The 18,577-nt window shown below is 39.3% G+C and overlaps 1 protein-coding gene across 3 annotated transcripts in view; it reads left to right on the forward strand.

The window, feature by feature from the left end:
* Nucleotides 1–18,577, forward strand: part of CD84 (CD84 molecule) — a 54,287-nt gene that overhangs the window by 19,156 nt on the left and 16,554 nt on the right. For 2 of the 3 annotated variants that reach the window (XM_019718149.3, XM_088801804.1), the window contains exons 2-4: nucleotides 2,463–2,819; nucleotides 16,968–17,219; nucleotides 17,592–17,711. In XM_019718149.3, the coding sequence (XP_019573708.2) occupies nucleotides 2,463–2,819; nucleotides 16,968–17,219; nucleotides 17,592–17,711 (729 nt within the window). The remainder of the gene's footprint in view (nucleotides 1–2,462; nucleotides 2,820–16,967; nucleotides 17,220–17,591; nucleotides 17,712–18,577) is intronic. The other variant, XM_088801805.1, reaches the window with a different exon arrangement.

Raw genomic sequence — 18,577 nt, forward strand, 5'->3', positions numbered from 1 at the left:
TCATCACATTGTATTATTTTTCACTTGTATACACACCTGTCTTCCTTAGGACAGCAACCATGTATTATTTGTTCCTAGGTCTATAACACAGCATATGGCAAATAGTTAGCATTTAATAAATGTTTGTAAATGAGGGTCCTTAGCCTCCCCCTCCCCCCAGGGCCCTGTTACATCTCCCTCTGTACTTAGCCCACACCAACTAGCCTTGCTGGGGTAGTCCTCCTAAAGGAAAATCTCAGTTGGTCTGAAAGGAAAAAGGTTTATATTCACAGCCACTGTGTTCATTAAAGACCTACTGGGCTACAGGGCAAATGTGACCTTACTGAGACAGCATCAGCAGGTTAAAAAATCCCTTCGCTTTTCTTATACTTCAAAATGATATGTACTCTCAATAAACCATTTTCTTGCCCTCTTTATGCCAAGTCCTGGATACATTTTAGGGTCAGCCTGAACCCACTTATGTGGAAAACTTACATCCTCCTCTTTGGGGCTTACACGCAGCCAGTACTCATCAGAATGACCCTGTTATTGTTTATGGCTGATATCCTTACGAATGGGTCAGTGCCTGTGTTTACTGGTTATTAAATGTTTTGAATATCATCCTTGGTGGCTCAAAACTCTACTTCTAACTAAATAGAGCTAAATGAGAATAACAAAGTGATGAAAGGAGAAAATAACATAATTATATTGCCTTTCATTTTATGAGTTATGTATTAAATCCGTTTATCTTCCATTAGGTGATGGAGGAGAAGAAACTAAACCTTTCATTCTTGTTTCCATGTCAGATTTTTAAAATACTCATCCTTCAGCTTTTACTAGAAAGGATTCCTGAATTCCCAGAACAGATCAAGTTCCCTTGCTATTCTCTCTCAAAGCACTATATATCTCTCTCATAGCACTTATATATTTTGTATCTAATCAGTTGTGGTTATCTGAGTCACACTCATGATCTGTGATCCACGATCTGGATCACACTCGTCTCTAGCTAAGTTCTGGAGAACAGGAACTATATCTATTTTTATTCACCATTGTATCCCCAGCTCCTTACATCATGCTTAAAAGAGTACAAACCTTTGTATTATAAATTAAGTTAATAAATACCTGCCATTGTATTCTGGATACAAAGCTTACCTTGACAAAGGCGTGTTCTGACAAAGCTTACCTTGAATAATAAATACATGTACTCATTCATAAATATATGAATGAATAAATGAAGCTTACTTCAGAAGTTGTTCTAAGGGATTATAAGCAACACAGAAGTGAATTCCATTTATTAATTTGTCCCAGAAATATATACTAACCACGCACTATAAGAGATTGGACAATTAAGTTCGCGAACTCATCCTAGAAAAGGTGCTACATACCTCATTGCTGAATATAACTACAGTCACCTTCGAAGGACTCCCCTTGGGAAGCTATGCACTGACACAAGCACCTAGTCCACACTTCAAAGCAATTTTGGAACTCTTTTTCTGGAATGGCCATCAGAACTGTCGTCATATTAACCTTGATGTCCTGAATGTCATCAAAATGTCTTCTTTTCAATATTTCCTTTATCTTTGGGTAAAGATAGTCATTGGGAGCCAGATCAGGTGAGTAGGGAGGGCATTTCAATACAGTTATTTATTTACTTGCTAAAAACTCACTCCCAGACAGTGCCATGTGAGCTGGTGCATTGTCGTGATGCAAGAGCCATGAATTATTAGCGAAAAGTTCAGGTCATCTAACTTTTTCACACAGCCTTTTCAGCACTTCCAAATATTAATAGTAAACTTGGTTAACTGTTTGTCTAGTTGGTACAAATTCATAAGGAAAAATCCCTCTGATATCAAAAAAAGGTTAGCAACATCGTTGCAACAAGTTCATGAACTTAATTGTCAGACCTCGTCTGTCAGGTACTCTTCCAGAGACTGGGGATATATAGTAGTAAACAAAAAAGACCCCTCAAAATCACCAACTTGGGGAGTATTTACTCAAGAGTTTCTAAAGCACACTCTACCTATATTTTCCAGGAATAGAGGCATAGGTGTAACTGTCTTTTTGAAAAGACTACAGTAGCCATCCTAGGCTCTTGCCCCAGCTCTTCCACCACTTAGAGATATGACCTTGGTAAAGAAAGGCACTTAATATCTCAGACCTTGTGGAGGCTTATGGTCCTCATCTCTCAAATCTTTCCTAGCTCTCAGAGTCTGTAAGTCTAGATAAACATATTTTTAGTGAAATGGATCCCTGGAAATTCACTGGGAAATTTTGTTTTTCAATGAAAAATCCTTTAGAAAATTTAGCCATCATAATATATTAAACGTATCTAGAGTAGAATGCCAAAAAAATAAATGGCATCCTCAAGAAGCTGGGTGATCTGCATCCATGGGAGACCCTGAGGGAGACTCAAGCCTGTGGAGACAGGGAACTCTACAAGGTGCAACAGCCAAATGGCTATGGTTTTCTATCTGTGTCCTCAGGTCTGGAAGCAGCTGGAAGCAACACAAACATCCTCACAGTGAATGGGATTCTAGGGGATCCAGTTAGTTTCCCCTTGAATATCCAAGAATCACAGAAAATTGCCAACATTGCTTGGGTGAATTCCAAAACATCTGTTGCTCTTGTAGTACCAAGAGACGCAGGAACAGCACCCCAAGTTACTGTGACCCACCAAAATTATCAAAAACGAATAAATGTCTCACATCAGAACTACGACTTGGAGATCAGCAATCTGAGGATGGAAGACGCAGGGATCTACAAAGCCGACATAAATATAAGAACTCCTGAAACGAAGGAATTTACCACCATCACCAGGAGCTACAACCTTCAAGTCTATCGTAAGTTGTGGGAAGATAGAGTGCTTGTTTTTTATTTTTACTTTGCAAATTTGCTATTAAAGAACACCTATATTTTTGAAAACTGGGTACCCTAAATTTTTTTATACTTGTAAATACTTATATAAGTACAGATTAATACTTATAAAAAGGATGTGGCTTTTCTTGTTTTTAGCTATGTAATTTTCCATTAGCAGTTTGTCCCGTGCTCTTGCTTTTCTTTTCTATAAAATGTGAATTATCATCCTAGTCACTTCCCATAGTTATTGTGAGAATCAAGTGAGACTGTATGCAAAGTACTTTAAAATAATTTTGAAATAATTACAGATGCATAGAAAGGTGTAAAGACAATGTACAAGGATGTTCTGTGCACTGTACCCAACCTTTCCCAATGGTAATATGTGACATAACTATAGTACAATATCAAAACCAGGAAGTTGACATTAATGCAATAAATTGAGCTTATTTAGATTTCACCACTTACACAGGCACTCATTTATGTGTGAGTTTATGTGTTGCTCTGAACAATTTATTCACATATATAGATTCATGTAACCACTACCACAATCAAGATACTTAATTGTATCATCAACAAGAGTCCCTCATCCCTTTACAGTCAACCATTACCACCCTCTTTCCCCTTCCAAATTCCTAAGAGACATTAATCCATTCTTCATATCTATAATTATGTTATTTCACAAATGTTTCTTAGATAGAATCATGCAGTATGCATGCTTTTGAGAATGGCTTTTTGCACTGAGTATAATTTCTCTGAGTCATCCTAATTATTGCAAGTATCAATAGTTTATATCTTTTTATTGCTGGATGGCATTCCATGGCATAGGTATACTAGTTAGTTTAACCATTCACCTATTAAGAGATATTTTAGTTGTTTCCAGTTTGGGGCTATTGTAAATAAGGCTGCTATGAATATTTGTATACAAGTTTCTTCCTGAAATAAGTGTTTGGTTTCTCTGAGATAAAGGCCCAAGAGTGAACTCATATGGTAAATCCACTTTTTAAAAAAAATTCATTGTGATAAAAAATATATATAACATTTAATATTTTAACCATTTTAAAGTGTACAGTTTAGTGGCATTAAGTACATTCACATTGTTGTGCAATCATCAACCACTACCCATCTCAGAATATTTTTCCCCCTTTTAAATAGATTCTATTTTTTTAGAGCAGTTTAATGTTCTTAGAAAAATTTAGTAGGCAGTACAGGGAGTTTCCATGTACCCCCTGCCCCACCACTTCCACAGCCTCCCCACTATCAACATCCCCCACCAGAGTGGTGCATTTGTTACAATTGACAACGTACATTAATGCATCATTATCATCCAAACTCCATAGTTTACGTTACGGTTCACTCTTGGTGTTGTATAGTCTATGAATTTTGACAAACAATGAGATGTATTCAGCATTATAGTATCATATAGAAGAGTTTCGCTGCCCTAAAACCCTCTGTGCTCTGCTTATTCATCCCTCCCTCCCCACAACTCCTGGCAACCACTGATCTTTTTACTTCTCCGTGGCTTTTGCTTTTTTTCTTTTTTTTTGAGAGTGTCATGTAACTGGAGTCATACAATATGTAGCCCTTTCAGCTTGGTTTCTTCCACTTAGTAATATGCATTTAAGTTACTTCCATGTCTTTTCATGGCTGGATAGCTCTCCCCAGAACTCAGAACTTTAAAAGTGATTTTCAGTTTTAAAAGAATTGCCAAACTATTTTACATTCCCACCAGCCATATATGAGTGATCCATTTTCTCCACATCCTCTCCAGTATTTAGTGTTATCACTATTTTTCATTTTGGCCATTCTGATGGGTGTGTGGTAATATCTCATTTTTTAAAAGATTTTTATTAAAATGTAGCTAACATACAATTTTTTTTTAATTAAATTTATTGGGGTGACAATTGTTAGTAAAATTACATAGATTTACATACAATATTATATTAGTTTCAGGAGTGCACAATAATTTTTCAACATTTATATACTTAAGGAAGTGATCACCATGATAAGTCCAGCAACCATCTGACACTACAACACTATCACAATACTATTGATATATTCCCTATGCTGTACAGTACATCCCCATGACTTATTTGTTTTATACCTGGAAATTTAAACCTCTTATTTCCCTTCACCTTTCCCCCCCTTTTTTAAATTTTCAATTACAGTTGACATTTAATTTTATTTTACATTAATTTCAGGTGTACAGCATAGTGGTTAGACATTTATATAATTTAACAAGTGAGCCTCCTCACATTTTTATTTCCACTTCTTCAGCCGCTGCCCCCCCCCCCCCACACACACACACACACACTCCGGTTCAAGCCATTTTTTCTCAGTCTAGTTTTGTAGGACACAGCTCCCTGGCCCATGCTGGTATTACGAGCCTTGCGCTCCGCCGAGGCAGTCGGTCACCGTTGGCTGCTCACAGCAGCTCTCGCCAGCTGCCAGCCATTCACCATGGCTGTCGGCTGCCGGCCACTCACGGTAGCTCACACTGACCTCCGGATGCTCACAGCAGCCCAGCTACAAGGAGACCCATTGTTCACAATCTTAGCTGTAGAGGGCACACCTCACTGGCCCATGTGGGAATCTAACTGGCGACCTCAGTGTTAGGAGCATGCCATTCCAACCACCAAGCCACTGGGACGGCCCCACTTTCACCTTTTTCACCATGCCCCTCAAACCCCCTCCCATCTATCACCCCAATAAATTTAGTACCAATCTGATACCATAAATTGTTATTACAGTATTATTGACTATATTCCTTATGCTATGTCCTACACCCCCATGACTACTTTGTAACAACCAATTTGTATCTCTTAATCCCTTCCCCTTTTCACCCACCCCCAACCCCACTCCCATATGGCAACCATCTAAATGTTCTCTGAATCTATGTGTTTGTTTCTGTTTTGTTTGTTTATTTTGTTCTTTAGATTCCACTTATAAGTGAAATCATATGATATTTGTCTTTCAATGTCTGCCTTACTACACTCAGCACAGTACCCTCTATGTCCTTCCGTGTTGTTGCAGATAGCAAGATTTTGTTCTTTTTTATGGCTGAGTAATATTCCGTTGTATATATGTACCACTTCTTCTTAATCCATTCATCCATTCAGGAGCACCCAGGTTGCCTTCATATCTTGGCTTATGTGAAATAATGCTGCAATGAACATATGGATGAGCATGTCCCCTCGAAGTAGAATTTTGGGTTTTTTCAGATAAATACCCGAAAAAAGGATTATTAGGTCCTTCTTTGTATCTTGTTATAGACTTTGTTTCAAAGTCTATTTAGTCTGGTATAAGTATCATTACCCCAGCTTTTGTTTGTTTGTTTCCATTTTCATGAAATATCTTTTCCCATGCCTTTACTTTCAGTCTGCGTGTGTCTTTTGATCTGAAGTGCATCTCTTGTAGGCAGCATATGTAAGGGTCTTGTTTTCTTATCCATTTAGCCACCCTATGTCTTTTGATCGGAACACTTAATCCATTTACATTGAAAGTAATTGTTGATAGGTATGTAGTTATTGCCATTTTATTATTCATATTTGTGAGTGTGTGTGTGTGTGTGTGTGTGTGTGTGTGTGTTAAAGAAGTCCCTCTAGATTCCTTGTAAAACTAGTTTTGGGGTGATGAACTCCTTCAGCTTTTTCTTGTCTGAGAAATTCTTTATCTGTCCTTTGATTTTAAATGATAGCTTTGCTGGGTAGAGTAATCTTGGTTGCAGGTCCTTATTTTTCACCACTTTGAGTACTTCCAGCCAATTCCTTCTGGCCTGCAAAGATTCTGTTAAGAAATCAGCTGGCAGTTTTATGAGAGCTCCCCTATAGGTACTTAACTGCTTTTCTCTTGCTGCTTTTAAGATTCTTTCCTTGTCTTTAACCTTTGGCATTTTAATTATGATGTGTCTTGGTGTGGGTCTGTTTTGGTTCATCTTGTTTGGAACTCTCTGCACTTTCTGGGATTGTATGTCCATTTCCTTTGCCAGGTTAGGGAAGTTTTCCATCATTATTTTTTCAAATAGGTTTTCAACTTCTTGTGCTTTCTCTCCTCCTTCTAGTACTTCTATGACGGGAATGTTGGTATGCTTGATGTTGTTTCAGAGGACCCTTAAACTCTTATCATTTCTTTGGAGTCTTTTTTCTTTTTGCTGTTCTGTTTGGGTGTCTTCTTCTACATCACTTATTCAATCTTCTGCTTCATTTAAGCTACTGTTGATTTCCTCTAATGTAGTCTTCATTTCAGTTATTGTAGTCTTTATTTCTGACTAGTTCTTTTTTATATTTTTTATCTCCACTTTTATGTTTCCTATCTCTTTGTTGAAGTTCTCCCTGAGATCATTGAGCATCCTTATGACCAGTGTTTGGAACTCTGCATCTATTAGATTGCTTGTCTCCATTTTGTTTAGTTCTTTTTATGAAGCTTTGTTCTAGTCTTTTATTTCGGACAGGTTTCTTTGTCTCCCCATTTTGGCTGCCTCCCTGTGTTTGTTTATATATATTAGGTAGGACTGCTATGTCTTCCAATCTTAGTAGAGTCGCCTTATGTAGTAGGTGTTCTGTAGGGTCCAGTGGCACAGTCTCCCTGGTCATCAGAGCTGAGTGCTCCAGGTGTGTTCCTTGTGTGGGTTGTGTTTGCCCTCCTGTTGTAGTTGAGCCTTGGTTGTTCTTTGCACATCAGTGAGCAGGATTGACCCTCAGGTTGGTTGGTGTGAAGATTGGCCATAACTACAGTGGAAGAGTTGTGATGCACAGGCTGAACCTAAAGAGCAGAGCTCACTTTAGCAGGGCTCTGGTGTCTGCCCTGTCTGCCCATTGGGTGTGTCATCCTTGGAGGCAGTCAGGTGATGCTCTAGCCCAGTCCGAAGCTGGCCACTAGGTTTGCCAGCCGCAGGGCCTCCTGCAAGGGACCCACTACAGGCCAAGGTCAGCCGCAGTCTATTTCCTACCCAGGGCCACCTAGAATAGCCACAAAGCAATCCAGAAATGGCTGCTACCTGAGCTATGCTTGGAGGTGCCTTGAGAGGCCAAGCCACAAACCAAAGCTGGCTGTTGCTAGTGCCAGGCTTAGAGCTGCTCAGTCAGAGGTACATGACATGCCAAGCCAGATGATGCTTGTTTGGATTTTGTGAACATTTGAGAGATTTTAGGAAAGTCCACAGCATGAACCAAGGCAGGTTGTTTGTGTGGAAAAGCCACTGGAAGCTGCTTGGGTGTGCCCAAAAGTTGGGTGAGCAGGGTCTGAGGGAATAACTTGGGCAGGGCAGATAAATGTGATAGCCAGTTTGATGGAGACTCAGATATGGTGTCTGCTTGCGTTTGCATGCAGGGATGGGGAGGGTTCAGCAAAGAAACAACGATTTCCCCAGGCTCCTCCCTCTGGGAAAAAGACACCCCTCCAGCCCTCCCTATAAGTCCCTGGCACCTTCAAGCTACTGCCACAGTGTTGGAGCTCAGAAATAATGAGTCATCAGTGATAAGTCCATGTGGAAGCCCCTTAAAAGAGCGCCTAGGATTGCAGCCACTCTCCTAGATTGTGGAAAATCAGCCACAATCTCCACTGGTTTTCACAACCAGAAGTTATGGAGACTTCTCTCCCTGACACTGGAACCCTGGGCTGGGAAGCCTGTTGTGGGGTTGGGACTCCTTGCTCCACTGGGGGGAACCTCTGCAGCTGAGATATCCCTGCTGATTTTCAATGGTCACACACAGGTGTAGGACTAGCCTGTTCCGTGTCTCCGACCCTCCTACTATTCTCAAGGTGGCTTCTTCTGTATGTTTGTAGTTGTAGGGCTTTGGTTCATCCAGACTTCAGGTGATTCTCAATGATGGTTTTTCTGTAGTTTAGTTGTAATTGATGTGGTCCTGAGAGGAGGTGAGCACCACATTTTCTTACTCTGCCATTTTGACTGGAAATCCTCTCATTTTTGTTTTCATTTGAATTTCTCTAATATCGAATGCAAAGTACTTTTAAAAGGTAAAATATTAGAACTAGCATCATTATTTAAATTTCCACAATTCAAAGCGAGGTCTGTGCCCTGGCTGCATCAGCATCACCTGAGAACTTGTTGGAAATGCAAGTTCTCAGGCCCCACCCCTTACCTTTGGTTGTGAAGCCCAAGAATCCGTTTATTAACACTCTCTCTGGATTATTCCTATGTGTGCTAAGGTTTGAGAAGCACTAATCTAGAACTGCCCTAGATCATCAGCAGATAATCTACTATGGTAGTCATTAGTCACATATGGCTCTTGAGTATTTGAAATGTGGTGAATTCAAATTGAGATGTATTGTAAGAGTAAAATACACACCATATTCCAAAGTCTTAGCACAAAAAAAGAACATAAAATACCTCAATAATTTTTATATTAGTTTCAGGTTAAGATAACATTTTCAATATATTCAGTTAAATGAAAATACATTATTGAAGTTAACATCACCTGTTTATTTTCACTATTTTACTGTGGCAATTAAAAATTTTTAAATTACATAACTGTTTCACATTTTAGTTCTATTGGGCAGCTCTAATTTCTAGCGTAGAGAATATTCGAGCCATGTCTCAAGGATTTTACTGTCAATTTGCCCCACAGCATTAAAACTACAGACATATGGCTAATCCTTGTTGTGATAGATGCAATTCAGGAACATAGTTAATCCACTAAAATTTAAGTTCCATCAAGTCAGGGACTTTGTATATGAAGTTCCTCACTGTATCTCCAGCACCTACATTGTCAGGCATATAGTGGGTGCTTCGGAAGTATTTTTTGAACAGAAGAATGAATGACTCACAATAGTCCCAGGTCCTACACAGTGCCTGACAATTGTAAGTGCTCAATTAATATAGCATGATTGAATCAGGTTGTATTTGAGTGGAAGGCATAGCAGAAAGAGCATTAATGTTGGAATTAGGCCTCTTGCCAGGTGTGTGAACTTGAGCAAGCTGTTTACCCTCTCTGGGTCTAAATTTCCTCATCTATAGAATGTAGACTATAATAGGTGAGATTAAACAATACAGTTTTAGTTGAGCTCCTAGTACAGTGAATGCCTTAAAGTAGATGGTCAATAACTAGTAGTCACTGTTAATTTTTAAACACTTCGGCCTCTCTTAAATTGTATTTGTAAAGGACTTCCTAGATGAAGAAGGATTTGAATTGGACACGAGTGACATAGTCAAAGAACCATACCCAAGTGTGGACACTAGAAAATATTTAATTCATTTAAGAACTTTGGTTGAGAAAATTAAGAGGGTATTAAATTTTAAGATGTTTGTTTTCATCCCTTTATACATTTAGTTTTACCCACTTGATCTTTGAGAGGTGCTGTATTGTTTGCAATTAGGGCAGACCACTGTAAAGTCTTAGAGAAAGCTGTACTGCCCACATAACAAAATCTGTACTTTCTGGGTAGTTAGCTGAAAAGATAAAGAGAAGGGCACTAACATTTATTGAACACTGTCTATGTGCCTGGCAATCTACCACCTAATTTTTGAAAATATATAAAGATTATACATATTTAAGCAAAATATGCAGAAACAGAGCAAAAGATAATACAGTGAAAGGCAACTCTCCCTTCTCAGAGATAGTCGTCTACGGCCATACCACCCTGAACGCGCCTGATCTCAGAAGCTGAGCAGGGTCGGGCCTGGTTAGTACTTGGATGGGAGAGATAGGCACTACTGCTAGTTTATTTTGTCTTTTCCATAGATAATTAATGTACATACAATCACAGGTGATAGATAGATGATAGATTAGGTAGATAGACAGATAGATGATAGATAGATAATAGACAGACAGGTAGATATTAGAGTGGTCTTCATATATAATAGCTCATTTAATCCTCACAACAACCCTAGCAGGAGAACATTGCTATCCTCATGTTATAATTGAGGGAACTAAAGCTCAATGAAACTGTATACTTTCTCCACCATGCCACAGTTAGAGAGTAGTGGAGCCTGTATTCTGAACCAGGTCTCCAATAGTTTCCACAGTCTTTGTCTTAAGAGAATGAAGTCCTGTCTGTCACAACTCTGGCCTTCTCTGTCCAGCAGCTTTGTGCAGGTAACATCTCTGTTCCTGCTGAGAAAAATGAGATGGGATCCTATTCTTCACCTCAACAGCCCACAAAAAAAGTCTTTCGAAAAATAAGTAAATACCAAGCACAAATATAAACATTCTTGTAAATCAAGTTTCTAAAGAAACACACACACGCACAAAATTTGGTTCATTTTGCACTATACATATCTATAGCTATCATTGTTTAGGCGTTTTCTTGCCAAGTCATCACTAATTCTAATCTGGAATAGATAAGAGATTCTTAAGACTAGGGTTTTTGGTTAAGTTGGAATTGAAAAAAATCTCATGTTCTTCTCCTTCAGAAGTACAAACAAATGGTTCCTATATTTGCGCTGCTGAACATATAAACTACATTAATTAGAAAGTTACATGCCAGTTCCTTTTGACTCCTTTATTCCCTTCCTCACACAGATAGAGTGGAAGGAACAAATCCCATCATAGCAGCTTTGACAAAAAAGAACTGAACTTATCAACTCTAAATGTAGTCACTTTCTTATCTCCTGATAAAAGATGTTCCCCTTCATTCTGCCAGCTCCAGATCTAGACAGTTTAAATAAATTGTTCTTTGGTAACCCTTTGTTAGCCTACTACTTTTACAGTTTACCTTTTGATTGCTTTAGTGAAAACATTTTTTAAATGACTTTTAAAGAGGTTTTAACTTTTCACCATGAGCATTTTAAAACAAAAAACTTAAAGAAAACACACATACACCAGAAAACAAAGCCAAAATTTTTTTTTAAAGATTGATGCAGTGGTGTGATGATAAATGTTCAACTGGTTCTTAACGGATATTTGTGTGTATATACCCTAAATATATAAATTTTATTGACATAAAGGATGTGTGGCACAGAATTTCATAAAAGACAATAAAATACACTTGTTTTAACTTTAAACAAATGTTTATTACACAAAGGTTGTCACAAAGTTGGATATTTCTCTACTGCATACACAATTATTCTTACTCTCCACAGAAAGGCTGCTTCTTAACTTCTCATCAGGTGATAGCAAGCACTAAAATCCTGATTTTAACAGAATAACAGTAAAAATGCCTCAGTGATTTAAGTTGAAAAGAGAGGCTGTGGAGAAAAAGGAACCCTCATACACTGTTGGTGGGAATGCAGATTGGTGCAGCTGCTATGGAAGGCAGTGTGGAGGTTCCTCAAAAAATTAAGGATAGAATTATCATATAACCCAGCAATCCCTCTCCTGGGTATCTACCAAAAAATTCTGAAAACACTTATCTTTTTTTATTTCTTATTTTAATTTTATTAGTTTCAGGTGCACAAGACAAAGCAAAACTTAGATGTTTATCATTTATATCCCTCACACTGTGTGAACCCCCCTCCCCCCATCCACTATCCCTCTGACCTTGCACAGAGCCAATACATTTCCACTGTCTCTATTCCTAATGCTGTACTCTGTTTCCTGTAACAATATACATACAAATATATAAATATACATATATATATATATATATTTATATAAAATTATAGTTGACATTCATTATTGTTCAGCTTCAGGTGTACAGTGCAGTGATCAGGTTTCTACATCATCCCTGAGGTGGTCTCCCAAATGGGACACATGTCCATCGGGTACCCTACAACATCTTTACATTATTGATTACGTTCCCCAAATTAATTTTCAAAACCCCGTGGCCATCTTGTGGTTACTGACTATTTTCTAAACCTCTCACCTTCCCCTTATCCCCACCCCCCCTGCCCCTCTAGCAGCCCTCAGTTTTTCCTCTATGTCTCCAAAATTGTTTCTGATGAGTTCATTCACTTATTCTTTTCTTTAGATTCCGCATATAAGTGAGATTGAAAACATTTATCTTTAAAGACATATGTGCTCCAATGTTCATTTATTCACGGATTTATTCACGGTGGCCAAGACATGGAAACAACCAGTGTCCTTCGATAGATGATTGGATAAAGAAGATGTGGTATATATACACAATAGAATAGTATTCTGCCATAAGAAAAGATGAAATAGTGCCATTTGCGACAAAATGGATGGATCTTGAGATTATTATGCTAAGCGAAATAAGTCACACAGAAAAAGTCGAGAACAGTATGATTTCACTGATCCGTGGGATATAAAACTGAGAGCAACAAAGGAACAAGACAAACAAACAAAGAAACAAATACTCGTAGACATAGACAATACTTTAGTGGTTACCAGAGGGTAAGGGGAGAGAGAGGTGGTAGATGAGGGTAAACAGGGACAAATATATGGTGATGGAAGGAGAACACACAATGGTGAGCACACAATGTGATATATAGATGATGTATTACAGAATTGTACACTTGAAACCTACGTAACCTTACTAATCATTGTCACCCCAATAAACTTTAATTAAAAATAAAAAAGCAGAGGCCAGCCCAGTGGCTCAGGTGGTTAGAGCACCTTGCTCCTAACACCAAGGTTGCCGGTTCGATTCCCACATGGGCCAGTGAACTGCGCCCCCCCCCCCACCACCACAGCAAAGATTGTGAACAAAGGCTCTCCCTGGAGCTGGACTGCTGTGAGCTGCCTTGGGCTGCTGTGTGCTGCTGTGAGCAGCCAGTGGCCAGCATGAGTGGCCAGCAGCCATCGTGAGGGGCCAGCTGCCGTGAGCTGCTGTGAGCGGCCGACCAACGACTGGCCGACTGACTGCCTCAGCCGGGGGGAGCACAAGGCTCATAATACCAGCATGGGCCAGGGAGCTGTGTCCTACACAACTAAACTGGGAAACAATGGCTTGAACCGGAGTAGCAGAAGAAGGGGAAAAAAACCAAAAAAAAGCAGTACATTGGTATACAGTTCTTGCACTTAGTTATTAGAAATGTACAAATGTCTTTTTATTCAAAAATACAAAATAAATTATCTGTATGCAGGGACAATGACAGCAGTAAACCATTATATGTTGTCAACTGAAACCAGTAACTGATGGTTATAGTGATTTTTCTTAAATATCAGCCAGCCTTTTCTTCAGTCACTTCCTTTAACTGACTTTTCTGAAGTTACAGGTGAGGAGCAATGCCTTGAGCTTCCTCTCACAGTTCTCATTAATATTGGTAAAGCACTATTACAGGAATTAGAACATGCTACCATTCATACCACCTCCCATTCCACCCATTCCCGGGTGCTCTCAGCTTTCAGAAACACTTCTCTAGTAACAAGCTACAGAAATGATCCTAAATGTATAGTCTTTACAATAGTCTTTATTGTAACTGCTATACAGCCAATTGTTCTCACAGAATGCTTCCATTGATTTTTGTTAAACATTTATAGGTTTGATTAAAAAAAATACAGTGGATATTTAAAATTTTTTAAATGTATTACAGTAAAAGATATATTGCCATTAATCTCCCTCAAAATATTCCCTTTCACTTCGAATACACTTATCCCATTGTTCTTGCTACTTTCTGAAGCAGTCCTGGAAGTTCTCTTTCACGAGTGTCTTTAGTTAGTTGCGCTGTCGTGGCTGCCTCAATGTCCTCACTCGATTCAAAACATTTACCTATCATGGTCGTTCTGACTTTGGGGAAGAGCCAGAAGACACATGGTGCCAGATCCAGTGAAAAAAGTGGATGAGGACACATCGTAACGTTTTTATTTGACAGAAATTGCTGTACCAGAAGCAATGTGTGATATAGAGTGTTGTCATAATGGAGGAGGAAACCATTTGCCCATTTCATGTTAATGTATTGTTTAGCGATTTACAGCACACTTTAAAACACACTTTCTCTCAACCACAGCTCACACCCAACTGACTGCACAGAACAAGTTGAAACTTGTCACACACAGTTACTAAGGTTCGATACCTTGCTTCCTGTATTGAAGATCTCTGCCTTTCCTTTGGATGGCACTTAGCAGCAGCATTCACCATATTTTATGATGACAACAGGAAGGCTCTATGACACACATCACTTCTGGTATGGAAATTTCTGCCTAATAAGAACATTGCGGGGGCAGGCGGGTGGCTTAGTCATTTAGAGCGCAAGCTCTGGGCAACGGGGCTGCCAGTTCGATTCCTACATGGGCCAGCGAGCTGCGCCCTCCACAACTAGAATGAAATCAATGAGCTGCTGCTCAGCTCCCAGGTGGCCACATAGCTCAGTTGGTTGGAGCAAGGGCTCTCAACCACAAGGTTGCCGGTTCGACTCCCACAAGGGATGGTGGGCTATGCCCCCTGCAACTGGACCTGGAGCTGAGCTGCGCCCTCCACAATTAAGACTGAAAGGACAACTTGAAGCTGAACAGCACCCTCCACGACTAAGATTGAAAGGACAACAACTTGACTTGAAAAAGTCCTGGAAGTACACACTGTTCCCCAAGAAAGTCCTGATCCCCTTCCCCAATAAAAAACAGAAACAAAAAACAGACTTTCATGAAGAGAATACCATATGAGTATGTGATTAATGGATCATGAAAACAATTATTAAAAAAAAAAAAAAAAAGAATATTGCAGTGTGTCCTCATCATCCACCTTAGTCACCAGATCTGGCACCGTGTGACTTTTGGCTCTTCCCCAAAGTCAAAAGGACCATGAAAGGTGAATGTTTTGAATTGATTCAGGACATCAAGGCAGCCACGATAGTGCAACTAGAGACACTCACGAAAGAGAACTTCCAGAACTGCTTCAGAAAGTAGCAAGAACAAGGGGATAAGTGTGTTCGAAGCGAGGAGGAGTATTTTGAAGGGGATTAATGGTAATGTGTCTTTTACTGTAATAATTTTTATTTAGACATTCACCGTATTGTTTGATCACACCTTGTGTATCCCTATCCAGCCTACGGTTGCAATTCATGAATGAGCCAACATGAATACTGGTTGATGTTTTCATTTAAGTTAACTAATAAGGAAAAGGTGTTTCAATAAAAACATATATATTTGAACTTCACTTGTTTGTCAATGATGTGAGCAACTTCTTTGCTGAATTGGATAGTAGGAGAATATATCCTAGTTTGTTTTCTTGGTTTGGGGGTTTGTTTTTTTGCTACTCACAATGTAATGGCTACAGACAGATGCACTTTTAAGTTTAATCTACTTTAGTAATCTTTCCTCCTTGCTTTCTTAAGTTTGGAGCAACAATCAACAAGGCAATAAATCAAGCCCCAGTTTGTAGCATTTGATAATTCCTGTGGTGTAAATACTCCTACCATAGCTGATTTTTTAAATTAAGTTTATTGAGGTGACATTGGTTAATAACACTACATAAATTTCAGGTGTACATCTTCATAATACAACATCTATATACACTATTGCACGCTCACCACCCAAAGTCTAGTTTCCTTTCATTGTGTGTTTAAATCCCTTTACCCTCTCACCACCTCCTTTCCCCTCTGGTAATTTCCATTCTGTTGCCTGTGTCTGTGAGTTTGTTTTTGTTTTGTTTTGATAGTTCGTTTGTTACTTTTTGTTTTATATTTCCACATATGAGTGAAGTTGTATGGTTTTTGTCCTTTTCTGTCTTACTTATTTCACTTAGCATTATACCCTCAAGATCCAGCCATGTTGTCAAAAATGGCTGATTTTAAGACATGCAAAGTTGAAAAAGAAATTTTCCTTCAAACAATCCAGACACGACTTGGGCAGAGAGTAAATGTTAGTTGAATTAAAAATTTTTTTCTTTCACTAAAAGAGGTTGTCTGCATAATCTAGTTCAACTATTTTCTGGGGAAAAATCACAACCCTTGGAAGTGAAAGAACTGGTCTGGACGAGGCTCCAGGTCTTCTGATTTCTACATCAGTGCTAACTCCATGGCAATAAGCAAGTAGGAAAGAAAAAGACATATAAAGTTCAAAAGACTTTCTACATCATTACAAAGGACAGATACATAGGTGTAAATAACTTCTAGAGCATAGATAATGGTAAATTGTAAAAAAAGAAAAAAGTGATGAGTTTTGAGTATTGATTAGCTTTGTTTTTAATATATGATTTCTTTTATTGTAAGTTTGTATATTTTGATTTGTAATGATGTCTGTGTTTAACAAACATCTTGAAAATTTAATAGTTGTTTCTCAGTAACTGATATAGGCCAGCTCCAGCTTACCATTGGCTAATGTGTTTTCCCCTCATAGGTAAGCTAGGGAAGCCGAAAATTACTCAGAGTTTAATGACATCTGTGAACAGTACCTGCAATGTCACACTGACATGCTCTGTGGAGAAAGAAGAAAAAAATGTGATATACAGTTGGAGTCCCCTGGGGGAAGAAGGTAGTGTCCTTCAAATCTTCCAGACTCCTGAAAACCAACAGCTGACTTACACGTGTACAGCCCAGAACCCTGTCAGCAACAATTCTGACTCCATCTCTGGCCAGCAGCTCTGTTCAGGTAACCAGCTCTGTCCATCCCTCCTAGAGTTTCACAAATCACTCTGAAGAGCTGTAAGACCTGAATGTAGGCCTCATTCTCCAGGGCAATATGCCTCCCTTATGCCAGGCCTTGTCCCCATGGGCTTCTCCCAGAAAGCCCTGGAAACAAGTCCAAAGCCTTCTGAGAGATGCCAGGCATTTCAGTGTGTGCTGAGGTTGCCCCCGCTGGGTTCCCTGATTCCATTTGTAATCCTGACTTTTAATAATCCCTCGAAGCTTTGGCACTCCCCTGGAGGACACCCAATTTTGATAGTGCCCCTTGAATGTGGACAAGGCTATGCAGCATCTTGCCCCTATTTCCTGATCATCTCACTGCATCTTCCATTTCCAGGTATCGCAATGGGCCTCCATACTCGCCATGTGGGTTTGCTGAGTGGACTGGCTGTGCTCTCTCTGTTTATACTCATTCTACCATCAGTGCTTTTGTTCCTTTTGTGCAAGAGAGAACAAGGTAGGATTTTCCAATGTGGAAATGCACCATCCTTCTTCCTGGGACTGAAATCATTTATCCAACTTGGTGTAGAGAACTCCTTTGCCCCAGGGACCCTACAAACCCCACCCTACAATTTCCCAGAATTATGGTCCTGAAGACTGTATGACCTCACCCTGAATGGTCTTCAGAATCTGTTTATGAGATCACTAGTATCTGGTGGGGCCAGCGTTTGGGTTCAAGTTTAGCACTGCCATTAACAAGCTGTGCTTCATTACACATGTGTCTTTACCTCTCTGGCTCAGTGTTCTCACATGTGAAGTAAGGTTTGGACTAGAGGATCTTCAGGGTCACTTTCAATTCCATCATATTTGACTATGACCTTTGGAGAGTCATTGAGGGTCATGTACTAATTTTGTATTCCATGGTTGTCACTAGATCCTTTGGGATCCCTCTGGATCCTTCTGTAATTGCTCCATTCTCAATTCAGAAAACCTGATCTTAGCACCCTAGGAGATCATTGCACCCTCCTATTCCTCCTAACGCTATCTTTACCCCAAATCTTCCTTTCCCACCAATCATAATAACAAGCTTGGACGTAGAGAGGCTCTACATCTGCTTCCATGTTCTTGACTCTCCTTTGGTCTGACTTCTCTGGTTCCTATTTGAATACATCAGTAAGAAACCTGGTAAGTTCTCAGCCACAAGTTTTCCTGGGTGACTATTGGGAGAGATGAATTCATAGCAGAGTGGTTAAAACTATGTTTGTGCTTTGCATGCAGTCTGGGGTGAAGGTCCCAGCTTGACCATTTATGGCTACCAGTTATTTTTTCACTGTCTCAGTTTTCTCAGTTATAAAATAGATGTAATAATAGGATTGCTGCATA

This window comes from Rhinolophus sinicus, chromosome 11 (assembly GCF_057876585.1).
Source record: "Rhinolophus sinicus isolate RSI-liver-muscle chromosome 11, RSI-T2T, whole genome shotgun sequence".
In the NCBI taxonomy this organism is placed as follows: domain Eukaryota; kingdom Metazoa; phylum Chordata; class Mammalia; order Chiroptera; family Rhinolophidae; genus Rhinolophus; species Rhinolophus sinicus.